General features: G+C 56.8%; 1 protein-coding gene across 3 annotated transcripts; it reads left to right on the forward strand.

Annotated features, from left to right (window-relative positions):
• The first annotated feature begins 986 nt into the window (after positions 1 to 986).
• On the forward strand, positions 987 to 12,564 carry CAMKV (CaM kinase like vesicle associated). 3 transcript variants are annotated; one of them, XM_023533359.1, is made up of 12 exons: positions 987 to 1,154; positions 8,203 to 8,309; positions 8,419 to 8,550; positions 8,739 to 8,813; positions 8,991 to 9,129; positions 9,278 to 9,398; positions 9,536 to 9,611; positions 9,709 to 9,845; positions 10,006 to 10,084; positions 10,297 to 10,384; positions 10,648 to 10,759; positions 10,862 to 12,556. In XM_023533359.1, exons 2-12 carry the CDS (start codon positions 8,215 to 8,217, stop codon positions 11,227 to 11,229), a joined length of 1,422 nt encoding a protein of 473 aa, XP_023389127.1. In that variant the 5' UTR covers positions 987 to 1,154; positions 8,203 to 8,214; the 3' UTR covers positions 11,230 to 12,556. The 3 variants fall into 3 exon arrangements, with proteins under 3 accessions (XP_023389127.1, XP_011363031.1, XP_023389126.1); XM_011364729.2 differs by having other exon boundaries at positions 10,648 to 12,564; XM_023533358.1 differs by having other exon boundaries at positions 9,278 to 9,377; positions 10,648 to 12,556.
• The last annotated feature ends 257 nt before the right edge of the window (positions 12,565 to 12,821 follow it).

Below are 12,821 nucleotides of genomic sequence, written 5' to 3' on the forward strand. Positions count from 1 at the left end.
GATGGGGTCAGAAAGCTAACTAGGAAGGTTGGGCTGGCACTGAGAAGCTTAAGTCTGGCCTTCAGATACTGGCCTTAGGGCTTGTGAGGGGAAGCGGAGCAAGCACTGGGTCCATGCACCTGCCTGACAAGGGACAGAGAAATAGCCAAGGACCTCCTTTAGAGCTTCTGCCTGCCAGTTCGCAGCCTCCTCCAGTCAGAGGACAGGTGTGGTTATGGACCAGTTCTCCTGTATCCCCATATCCCAGCCCACGCCTCTGATGGTGGTGCTGCTCATGAAGTGTCTGAAGCTGATACAGCTGAGAAGAAAGCAGATTCCACACCATGCCATAGGTGACTTTTATAGCTTAGGAAATTTAGTGCTACAAAGGAGGGGCAGACTGGGCCAGACCCCCTGACTCGGACTTGGTGATGGAAATGGTTTTGGCCTTGCGGGAGTGGAGGTTGGGCTGGAAAGGAGACTCTGCCATCATGATCTGGAGCCCTCACTGACCTCTTGCACACACCTCTTGCACACACAACATTCCCCCCCTGGGTGTGTTTACTACTCCTGGCTAGGGGATGCTAGTCTGTGGTGCGGTTTACCCTAGCAACTGCTTACTTGGTTTTTCTAAGCGAGTTCCACCCTTTGGGTCATGTTTTGGGAGCTGGGCAGAGCACGGGTCCCCTAGGGGTTACTACCTGCCAAAAGACTCCTGTGCTGGTCTGGGACTCAGGCTTTCCTCACACTTCCCACTCCCCAGTCCCTACAATGGGCGTAAGAAGAAGGCCCTCCCGACTCCTGTTGCCCAGTCAGTCCCAGGGCCTAAGGGAGCCTTTGAGAGCCTGGCGGGGCCAGGCAGGTCAGTGCTCATCGACTCCACTACCACTCCCTTGTCCGCCTGCGTTGGGGTGGGATTCCTGCCTCCGGCTCCTCCAGGGACGGGGCGGAGCCAGTTGAGAGAAGCCCCGCCCCCAGCCCGCCCCCGGCCCGGGGTGCAAATCCGGTGCGGGCGAGCGGCGGGAGATGCTGGAGGTTCGTGAGCCAAAGCGGCTGCAGCTGGCGCCGCGTCTGACCCGCGTGCCCGGAGCAGATTCTCCCCGCCGCCCCCGGAGCCCTCGGTGCCCCCACTGAAGTCGCGATCGCTTCCTCCCTGTGATCGACCGGCGCTGCAGGTGCGGGGCGGGCTGGGCGGGGGGCGCCTCCCGAACGTACATCGTGGGGTCTTGAAGGATTGGGTCTCTGGCTCGAGGTTTGGGTCGCCGAATGTGCGGGGACCCCGCGAGGGCTTGGGGCCCCGGAGAGGGCAGAGCACGCGGGCTCTGCAGATTCAGGGGGCGGCGTGCGGGGTTGGGCTAAAGTTCCCTGTCACCCCTGAAGGCTCGGGGGTCCCAGGGGAAGCCTCTGAGATTCAAGACCAGGCAAATCTCCTCTTCCTATCCCCACCACCACCTTGCCCACCCCTTGCCCCCAGTCTTGCAAGGCTCCTAAATGTGAGCATCTTAACCCTCGGACATTCGTGGTGCTCCACTGGGGGTAGGGGCCGAGGGCTGAGGGGTAGCTTCTGACTCCCAGAGCCGCCTCCTGCCCCTCCCAACTGCCCCCGCCCCCCTCCCTCCCACAAAGCAGTCACTAATTTCCATGACAACGGAGAGTTCTTTATGGGCGACAACCTGGAGGGGGCTGGGCGGGGCTGCCGAGTGGGGGAGGGGGCTCCAACCCCTGCGGGCCAGTAGCCCCCAACCAAGATCTAGCTTCCAAGCCGCAACGTGGGGCCCAGCCGGGGGTCCAGGGCACCGACTCAGCGCTGGGCGGTGGGGGCGGGGGACGCACATGTTTCTACTGGGAGGTGCGGGGCTTGGTGCTCACACGTGTGCCTCCCGCATGTGTGTTGCTGTGCCAGCGGGGGCGAGTCAGCAGCACTGGGGAAGGGGGTCAGGGCAGCACCGCGGTAGGAGGCAGGGCCCTTGGCTGGGAGGAGGTGGACAATGAGCAGTGAGATTCTGCATTTCCTAGCCTGTAATGTCTGGCAGAGACCCTAGCCTCTCCCAGCCCCCCACAGCTCTGCCAAACTGCTGTTGTCCGCACCCCCTCGGAGAGCCTGCTCCACCAGGTTCCCTCCTGGGAAACAGGGCCCTCTGTCCCTCACCAAAAGCTCAGTCTGCAACAGTCCGGCCCCTGTCCTGCCCCCCTCCTTCAAGGCCCAGGCTTTGAACCCCCCAAAGACCACCTGCGGAGCCTGGGAGACCTGGCGGGGGTTTGGGGGGGTGGGGAGCCTTGTTGATTCCTGTCAGCTTTGGCCATCTGCGGGAGGGGAGGTGGGCGGGGGCGGGGTGGGGGGTGGAGGGGGAAACGCAATTTTCTCCGCTGGGATATCCATTTCTCTACTTCCCTCAGGGTCAAGCAGAGGTCCCTTTCATTTTCTTTTACAGCATTTGGTGGGGACCTGCAGGTGCCATAGACTGCCTTCTCCGTATCTGCTGCTGGCCCTCCCCTCTAGCCCATGTCCTGGCCACTATTCACTAGTAGGCCATCAATCCCTGCCCTGGGAGAAGGCCACATAGTCCATGATCTCCATCCAGGGAAACTGAGGCAAGGGAAGGTGGGGCTGTGTGGTAGTCATCCTGTTTCTAGGTTGCTTGGGGTGCCATTTCTAGCTCTCCTGACAGGACCCACCATTGGGAGAGGGACGGCAGTGGCGGGGAATTAAGCAGAGCTGCAAGAGGGGCCCTGGGGACCCAAAGCCTGAAGATAGCAGAAGGGGGTGGGTGTGTGTGGCCAGGGAGTCCAGGCAGAGCTCGGCCAGCTGAGAGGAGGACTGTGAAGGGTTCCAGCCGGGTCTCCAGGCTTCATTTCCATCCCCCATGCTTGTGCCTTCTCCATGTGGGACCAGCCTTACCTAAGCTGCCGTGATGACAGGGGAGGGGCCGAGGAACTGTTTTGACTTAGGGACGGCAACAGCTGGCCTCTTCCCCCAGGGCTACGGCTGTGCCTCCCACACCGAGTTCGGTGCATGCCTGGGAGATACAGGAGGGTTCAGTCTCCAAAGTCCGGGCACCGGGGCAGCTTCAGGCCCAGGTGTTCAGAGCACATGGCCGTGGAGGCCTTAGGGCTCTGCTGGGCACCCATAAGCCCCTTCAGAACCCCCTGCCCACCTTCTCCTTCGATATCCTTGTGGCTGCATTCGGCTCTTTGCTTCATTTCCATAGCAGATTCTGCCTTTGTCTCTCTGGGTCCCTGCCCCTCTCTCAGTCCCTCTTGCTCCCCACCTCCCCTTCCTTGATAGGGACCAGGGTCAGAGAAACCCCGAGAAAGGAACCATGCCAAAGCCTCAGGGAATTCTTGGAGAAAGAGTTTGGCCAACAGCTCTCCCTGCCCCCTCCCCTTGTTTTAAAACTTCCATCGCCGTAGCAACCCTTTGCTCTGGAGCCCTCCCCTGCATTTCCCCTCCTCCACCCACAAGGGAGCAGTGGATTTTCCTTCAGGGGTTCAAAGATTGGGACCCCAGGTGCCTGGAAGGGGTCAGTTGGCTCTTGACTCTGCCTACATGTTGAGGGCTGAACTTTCTAGAGGCAGCCCTGGACAGTATGCCGACCCCCGAGACTGGAAATGTACCCCCCCTTACTCCCTCATTAGCTAGAGAGTCAGCAGCAGGAACTGTGGGCCATGGTTTAGCTAGAGCCCGAGGCCCAGCCAGGGCAGCCCCCTACCCAGTTCCCTGAAGGACAGGGCAGCTGGATGGTAGGCTAGAAGCTTGGCTCTGCCTCCTGACACCAGACCCTGAGTAAGGTCTCTATTTCCCCTGGTCCTGCGAGGAAGGCTTCGGCAGTCGACCAGGCAGGCCTTGGGCCTAGGCATGTCCATTACAGCAGGAAACCTGGCCCCAGTCCCTGAGAGAGGAGAACAGAGAAGGGGAGGGGGTGCCTGCAGGCTGGTGTTCACAGCTGCCACTAAATTGGGAGGTGTTGTCCACAGTTGTTGGGAGGCAGCCGGAGGCCTCCTGGGCCCCTCCTGGCCTCCCTAGATTTGCTGCAAGCTCTGGTGCCCCACACGGCAGGGGAGCAGGGAGCAGAAAACTCCTGTTTATGGCTAAGGAGGTGGGACTTGATCCAGGCTGACCCTAGTGGAGAAGAGGACAGGACTCCCAGGTGGGACTTCTGGGCCCCTGCAGCTGTCCTCTGTCCCACTCAGGCGTCCCCTGGGCCTGACTTACCTTAAGGTGCAGTAGGGCCTCTAGAGGACCCTTTATTACCAGGGCACCAACAGGCAGAGGCTCCCTCGGGGTTTCCTGAGGCTCTATTGCCTGAGCCCAGGGGTCAGACTGGGGAGTGCTTGGCCCTCAGGCTCCCTTAGAGCCAGCTGGAAGGCAGTGGCAGTGCCAGGCTCTGCACTTCCCCCAAACTCCCTTCAGACAGTCCCCTGTGCACACCATTCAGTCTCTCTGCAGAGAATGGGAAAAGCCATGTCCCTAGGGAAATGGCTGCTACAGGGCTCCTGTGCCCTCCTGTGCCCCAGTGTGGACCTGAGGCAGAGCACAGATCCTATGTCGCTGGAAGGAGTGCTCTCCGCTGCTGGATGTTGAGCCTGGGCTGTCGGGGACCATGGGGGTGAGGAATGCAAACCCCTTTCTGCCTGGCCTTCCGGTTCTGGAAGCTGTCCCCTGGCCATTCCTCCCAGCTTCTGGGCCAAGACCGCCCTTATTGGAGGCAGGTACCGGGAGCTTGGTACACACACCGGCAGCCTCCCAGGCAGCAGCAGTGGGTGGCAGATGGTAGAGTCGTGGGGGCAGAGGAGACCAAGGCGCTAATCTGCAGGGCCTCCCTTTCTTCTCGCTTTGCCCTGGGGCCAGGCTGGGGATGGAACAAGTGAGCACACTTAGGCTGGTGAGGAGAAGCAGCAACTGGCTGAGAACAGGGCAGCCTTGGTAGCAGGGAGGCAGATCTGTCCCTGCCCTGGCCATGAGGCTTTAAGACATGGTTTCCGGCTGATGTGACTGTTAGCAAAGGCCCGGATTTCTGTGGTGAAGACAGACCTCAAGAGCAGCCTGGGTCCCTATGGGCACAAGTGCATGTGTATGGCCAAAAGCTGGGCCAAGATCAGGGACAGGCATATAGCAAACCTCCCACACCATGCGTCAGAGCAAGGAGTTAGTGAGGTGGGGCGGGGGGAGGTGGAGGTTGTGGAAGGTATTTCAGAGAAGGGCCATTTTGAGTCTGGAGCATCAGGATTGTTTTAGACAATCTGTTGCACAGACAACCTTAGAATGTCAGAAATCACAACAAAAGAAGAGATTTAGCCCTGGTGCCAGCACCTAGCTCACGTGGAGGGTGCTCCGTAGGGGGCCAAGACGGGCAGTGCCCACACTTCCTGCCATCGAGTGGACACTGTTGAGCTGGCGAGTCACCTGTTGTTGAATGTTTAGGTAGTTGCTGATTTTTTTCATGTTATAAATAACTGCTGTGACAAATAGGATACTGTTGGGAGGCTTTGGGGGAAGGGCATTCCTGTCAGAGGGAACGGTGTAAGCAAAACCACAAAGCGGGGACATAGGTCCCTCCCAGTCCTCTTGAGGGACCTGCAGGCTGAGGTGCCACCCTTCTGCCCAGTACGCAGCCTTGGATTCCAGCCAGAGAAGGGAATTGCTACACAGAAGGGGGGACTGATGCCCCCCAACTCCCTCACCGGATTGTTAGGGCATAGAGATGGGTGGCCGGCAGTGGTGGGTGGCTGTGCCTCTGCTGTCAGCTGTGAGAGTGGGATTCCAGCCACATGCTCCTCGCCGGCAGACGCAGGAGCAGGACTGCGACCATGGTGGCAAAGACGCACAGTCGGGGACGATCTTCAAAGCTTCTCTTGTTCGCCTCTGCAGTGCCTCACAAGATGGCTTAAGCTCTGGCTTGAATCATGCTGATGAAATGTGTTTGCATTCCCTGAGCCGAAACAACACAGATGAAGGAATAATGGGATTTGCTCCCTGATGTCGAGGGCAAATTTGAGGGGAACTTCAAGGACTGTGACCCCTGGGAAGCAGATGGCCCCTCCCTGCCTGGGAGGAAGCAAGTAACAGCCAAGGCTGGCTGTGGGGCTTGTGTGGGTCCTGGCCTTTGACCCTGGCTGGAAGAACTCCTCTGGTCCAAGTTCTTTCCTCCTATCTCCATTATCCTGTGGGTGTGAGTGACCCCAGGTAGGGGAGCATCTGGGATGGCAAGGCCCAACCTGGCCTGTGAGCAGCAAGTGCTGATCTCTGAAGGGACAATATGTGCAGCCAGCAGAGGCAGAGCAGTTTGAATGCAGTTTTGGTGCAGAGCTTGCTGTAGTCTGTGTCACAGTGACCAGGCATTATGGTGGCAGACTTTGGGTCAGGTCTGCAAAGATCCTGGCACTGTCAACAACTCCCCTCCCGAAGTTCGCCTCTGAGCAAGGGCTACAAGTGCCTTTCCTTTGAGTGCTGGAGCCAGTCCACCCAGCACCGCAGGTAAGGATAGGGCTGGCGGGGTTGCAGACCCGAAGGGCGCCATGCCACAGGTGCCAGAAGGCCCGGAGCCCACTTCAGTCAGTTGCATGTGGTCGCCGTTGTTCCTGGAACACCCACCCCTGGCCAGGGCCTGTCCCCTGGACTTGACTGCCCACGTCTCCTGTGGGCCCCGGCAGTGAGGCCCTAGGCGGGCTTGTCTTGCTTTTCTGGGCTATTGCCCCTGCATGCCTTCTGGCGAATCCTTCCCCTCTAAGGCCCAGCTCTAATGCTGCTTCTTGCCAAAGCCTTTCCTTGCTTCTCTACCCAAAAGGGAGTTCTCCCTCTGAGGAATCCCCCAAGCACTGTGTCTGAATGCAGTATTTATGAAATCAATGAAAGTAATCGTAACAGAAATCCTAACAGAAAGTTAGTAAACAAAAGATGTAAATCTGTCCCTCCAACACCCAAATCTTTGCCCCAAAGAGAACTCTTACTTTTTTAGTTGTCCTTCCAGAGAGGATTTGTGAGTGTGCATGGGTATATAAACTTTTAAAAATTTACCAAAAAGCAGCCCTTAACCACCGTTCTGTCCCTTGCTTTTTCACTTAACAAAGCATTTCAAAGACTGTCCACAGCCGTGTATTTTAATCTACTTGATCCCTCTTAATAACTACCAAGTATTCTTCAGCATGGGTGGTCATAACTTTTATTAACTTTTTTTATTGTGAAATATAACAGAAACCTCAGAATGTGCCAAAACTTGTACGTACATTTTTACAAATTATCATAAAGCTGCGAAACTACCACTCAGGTTCAGAAACAGGTCCGACATAATCCCCCCCAAGATTTCTGGTTCTATTGCACCCTTTCTTTCTCTTAGAAGGACTCGTGGTGTTTATTTCCTAGCTTTACTTTATAGTTTTACCACTATGTTTATATCCTTAAACAGTATAGCTTAGTGCTCTGCCTGTTTTGAACTCTGTATCGATTCTATAAGGGATAACATTGACTATAGATTATGTAATCACACACCATATATATATATATCTCCATTTGTGTCTTTTTCACTTAACACTGTGTTTTGTGAGATTCACCTTGTGCTTGGGTATAGCTGTAGCTACTTCATTTCCATTGTCATGTAATATTCCATTGTGTTACTATGCCATAATACATACACAATATCACAATGTTGATGGATATTTGGGCTGTTTCAAGTTTTTGGCAATTATGGATATTGCAACTATGAGCACTGTTGTATGAGTATGCATAAACGTATGCATTTCTGTAGGACATATGTTTAGCAGTGCGATTGCTGGTTCACAGGATATGTTCGACTTCTGGAGTTTTAGCAAACTATTTTTCGAAAGGGAGACTTGCCTTCCACCAACAGTGCTCACGTTCTCCACATCTTTGCCAGCACTTGGTTTGGTTAAATTCAGACTTTCGGAGATGACTATCTGAGAGATGGGTAGTTATCACTCACTTTATCTGTGAAATAGCTGAAATGTAAATAGATCATTCGATCAATCTTCTTTTCAGTGTGTATAATGTAACGCGATTCCCTGATATGTCAGTTTAATACATTTTTCATAAGCTGGGCTATTGTAGTTCAGGCAGCCAAGCTGAGTGGCTGGAGGTGTGGCCAGAAAAGCAGGGGTAGGATCTGAGCCTGACCACCCTCTGGCCCTTCCTGCCCCAAACTCTGCCCCTGGTTTGGCAGAGAGAAGTGGGGAGCGGTGTAGCTAAGCCAGACCCCATCCTGCCTACAGCTCAGCCTGGCAATGCCGTTTGGGTGTGTGACTCTGGGTGACAAGAAGAACTATAATCAGCCGTCGGAGGTGACTGACAGATATGATTTGGGACAGGTCATCAAGACGTGAGTGCCAGTTTGGTGGGCAAGGGTGGGTGGGCAGGAACTGGGGAAAGGGGTGTGGAGTGCAGCCCATGCTGAAGCCAGGGCTGAGTGGGGTGCCTGCCGGCTGCAGTGAGGAGTTCTGTGAGATCTTCCGGGCCAAGGACAAGACAACGGGCAAGCTGCACACCTGCAAGAAGTTCCAGAAGCGGGACGGGCGCAAAGTGCGGAAGGCGGCCAAGAACGAGATAGGAATCCTCAAGATGTAAGTGTGGGGCCTGGGGGTGCGGTGGGGTGGGATTGGAGGTCACAGGGCAGGGCTTTGAGGGCAGGGGGCCTCAAGCAGTATCAGCAGCCTCTGGCCAGTTAGTCTGCTGTGGCTGACAGTGACAAGCAGAGCCTGTCTCAGGGGTTCACCCGGCCCTAACTGTTGGCTCTTCTCTCTGCTGCCAGGGTGAAACATCCCAACATCTTGCAACTGGTGGATGTGTTTGTGACCCGCAAGGAGTACTTCATCTTCCTGGAGCTGTGAGTGTGGGCCTGGGGTCCCAGGATTCCTCTACCCTCTGCGGCCAGCCCCCTTTCTGGACCCTTGAGGTCCCAGGTCTTGCCCAGCCAGCTAGCTGGTGTAGGCAGCCTGCCCAAGTGCTCCTGCCCCACCCCCAATCCCGCCCACAACCGGGCTCAGGGGCTGGTGTCCCTCAGGGCCACGGGGAGGGAGGTGTTTGACTGGATCCTGGACCAGGGCTACTACTCGGAACGAGACACGAGCAACGTGGTGCGGCAGGTCCTGGAGGCCGTGGCCTACCTGCACTCACTCAAGATCGTGCACAGGAACCTCAAGGTGAGGCCAGGAACCTGGTCAAAGGGTCTGTTGGCAGCTGGCCCGGGGCTGGGGTGGGAAGCACTTTGGGGCCTCGGTCTAGCCTCTGAAGTCCTCACTTCATGGAGTCTTTCTCTGCCCACCCATATGTCATTCCTGGCTGGAGCAGCTAGAGAACCTGGTTTATTACAACCGGCTGAAGAACTCAAAGATTGTCATCAGCGACTTCCACCTGGCTAAGCTAGAGAATGGCCTCATCAAGGAACCCTGTGGGACCCCTGAGTACCTGGGCAAGCAGAGGGGAGGCAGGGGCAGGGTGGGGAGACAGCCCTCAAGGAGTGGCTCTGGGTAGTGGGGAAGTGGGTGTGAATGGTACCAGGCTTGGCCAGGCCTGATATTGACCAGTCAATTGGTACTGTGTTTGCAGCCCCAGAGGTGGTAGGTCGGCAGCGGTATGGACGCCCTGTGGACTGCTGGGCCATTGGAGTCATCATGTACATCTTGTGAGTGGATGGCAAGCAAAGAGGTTTACAGCCAGGTAGGGTGGGGGCCTATGTCCATGGCCTTCCTGGCTGACCTTGCCCTTTGGCTTCCATGCAGGCTTTCAGGGAATCCACCTTTCTATGAAGAGGTGGAGGAAGATGACTACGAGAACCATGACAAGAATCTCTTCCGCAAGATCTTGGCTGGCGACTATGAGTTTGACTCTCCATACTGGGATGATATTTCACAGGCGGGTGAGGAGGTGCCCAGCATACGGGTAGAGTGAAGGATTGGTGTGGGGGACCTGTTCTCAGCCTGCTCTGCTGGACTCTGCTCCTACCCCCCAGCCCATCCATCACCTCTAGACAGTGAGATGGGGTGCCATGCCTAGCCTCTCCCTGGCTTTGTCCCCAGCCAAAGACCTGGTCACCAGGCTGATGGAGGTGGAGCAAGATCAGCGGATCACCGCAGAAGAGGCCATCTCCCATGAGTGGTGAGCAGGGCCCCGGGGGATGGGAGGAGAGGCTGGAGTTCCTTAGCAGCCCCTATCCTTGAGGCCTTGGGTGGGGTTTTGGGGGCAGCCAGAGCTCAAGCCAGCCAAGAGGATCTGCCTGGTAATCCCTGGATCTTACAAGGAAAGGGCTGGGCAGAGTCTCCATGAAAGCCTATCCCCCTCGGATCCAGACACATTTGTACCCTTTCCAGGATTTCTGGCAATGCTGCTTCTGATAAGAACATCAAAGATGGTGTCTGTGCCCAGATTGAAAAGAACTTTGCCAGGGCTAAGTGGAAGGTAAGGCTTGGATGGCTCTCTTTCCTGGACTGATCCCAAGTGCTCCTTCTGGCACCCCCAGTCTCTTGCCTGCATCACACACAGGCTTTGCTCCACCCACTATATGGCATAAGCTACTATTTTAAGTGAGTGTGCTGAGCATCTGAGTCCCTAGCCCTGGGGTAATCAGGGCACCACGGGATGGTCTGAGTTTGGCCTTCGCCAAGGAATGGATCCAGCTTCCATAAGCCCACTCTGAGCCTCTCTCGCTATCCTCCTTTCAGAAAGCTGTCCGAGTGACCACCCTCATGAAGCGGCTCCGGGCACCAGAGCAGTCCGGCACGGCTGCAGCTCAGTCTGCCCCAGCCACAGACACTGCCACTCCCGGGGCTGCAGGTGGGGCCACAGCTGCGAGTGGAGCTGCCCCAGCCCTTGGGGGCAGTGCCACCTCAGCCACAGCAGGTGATGCTGCTCTTGCTGCAAAGCATGATAATGCAGCCCCTGCAGACCGTAGTACCACCCCAGCCACAGATGGCAGTACCACCCCAGCCACTGACGGAAGTGTCACCCCAGCCACCGATGGGAGCATCACCCCAGCCACCGATGGGAGTGTCACCCCAGCCACTGACAGGAGTGCTACTCCAGCCACTGATGGGAGAGCCACACCAGCCACAGAAGAGAGCACTGTGCCCACCACCCAAAGCAGTGCCACACCGGCCACCAAGGCAGCTGCCACCCCTGAGCTGGCTTTGGCCCAGCCGGACAGCATAGCCCCAGGGGGCGCAACAGGCCAGGCTCCACCATCTAGTAAAGGGGAAGAGGCTGCTGGCTCTGCCCAGGAGTCTCGGAGGGAGGAGACCAGCTGAGTGGGCAGGCTGGTGGGGGGCGGGGACGGGCAGGAGGGTGGGAGAGTGGATGAGGGGCTTTTCACTGTACATAGAGTCAATGGCATGACGCCCTCGCTCCCCACCCCCAGCCCCTGCCTCCCGAAGTGGGGCATGTCTGGGGGCCACGGGAGAGCAGTCTCATCTCCTGTGTGTATGTGTGTGAGTGGTGGGCAGGCCAGAGGCAGGACCGGCCCCAGACCCTGCATGGATTCCTCGTGGCTTTTCTGTCTTTCGCTAGCTTCACCAGTTTTTGTTCTTCGTGGGATGCTGCTCTAGGGATACTCAGGAGGTCCCTGCTCCCCTTTCCCTTTCCTTTTTGCCTCACACCCCCAGGCGGGCCCTGCAGGTCTCATCCTCTCCCAGGCCCTAAACTTGGGTGGCCTTGCCCTGAGAGCTGGTCCTCCAGCGAGGCCCTGTCAGCGGTCTTAGGCTCCTACACATTAAGGTATGTGCCTGTGGTATGTGGGCTGCTCTAGGAGTGGACACAGGCCGGTATCGAGAATGCAAAAATCTAGGGCACTATGCTTTAAGACAAGGCTGGGTGCATGGCTGGGGGCACTGCTTGGTAGCTGTGGGAATCCTCAGAAGTGAAAAAGAATGAGGAGGGTAGAAACTTCCATCTTTGTCCCCAGAAAGCCCTTTCCAAGACCCTTGTGCTATTTCCTGCCCTCCTGGGTCCTACAGTATGTTGCCCTGTGCCCTGAGTCCATGAACCTGTATGGGGAAGGAGGGGCACTTAGGATGTGGCAATGAGAACTGGGAGGGCATAGTGCAGGCCTAGCACCTAGTGCACCAACCCAGCTGGGTCCTTACCCTGGGCCAAACAGGGGGGCTGCTATCCCCAGCTCTTCCCAGATGGCCCCCTCAGGATCAGCCCACAGTCTCCTCCATCCCAGGGGGACTGCTGCATGGCCATGTCACACAGTCTGATTTGTGGGTTTGCCCTTTTCTCTCTCTCACAACAACGAATCAGAGAGGAACCCCCTTTTATGTCTATGACCCACTTCTCCTTCTATTGGGGCTTAGAGGCTCAGGTGCCACTGAGCCAGGCTCAGTTGCTTGTGCCGGGATGAGGAAGTGGAATAAGGCTCCCCAGTTTCCTGATGGAAGCTCTTGGCAGGTACCCTTTGTCAGACCCCACCACATCCTGGGTAGGCGGCCAACACTGGTTAGAGCCCTCGCTCGGCACTCTGGTGGCAGTCCTGCCCTTCTCCCTGCATGCCTATGGGTCTGTTCTGGTGTATGAAGGTCAGTGGGCTACATGTGTGCCTGCTGAACCTGGCAAATAAATGTCACCCTGCCAAAGCCTCTGGCTACCCTCTTGCCTTTGCTTCCTCTGTCTTACTGGGGAGGGACCCCTGGAAGGCAGTGGGGAGGGAAGAGGCTGGGAGCAGGTTCACAGTGGCCTGTGCTCAGTGCCAGGTGGCTTGCTTGGGCTGAGAATACAGATCATTCTCACGACAGTGTGTTCTTTGGTGGTGGTGACAGGGCCCTCTGGGCTCTAGTAATCCATGTGGGTTGTGAGTCCTGTGCTGGACTTGTGCCAGGGAATAACCTCTGGGCTGCCATCC

Source organism: Pteropus vampyrus, unplaced genomic scaffold (genome assembly GCF_000151845.1).
Source record: "Pteropus vampyrus isolate Shadow unplaced genomic scaffold, Pvam_2.0 Scaffold100, whole genome shotgun sequence".
NCBI classification, from domain to species: Eukaryota; Metazoa; Chordata; class Mammalia; order Chiroptera; family Pteropodidae; genus Pteropus; species Pteropus vampyrus.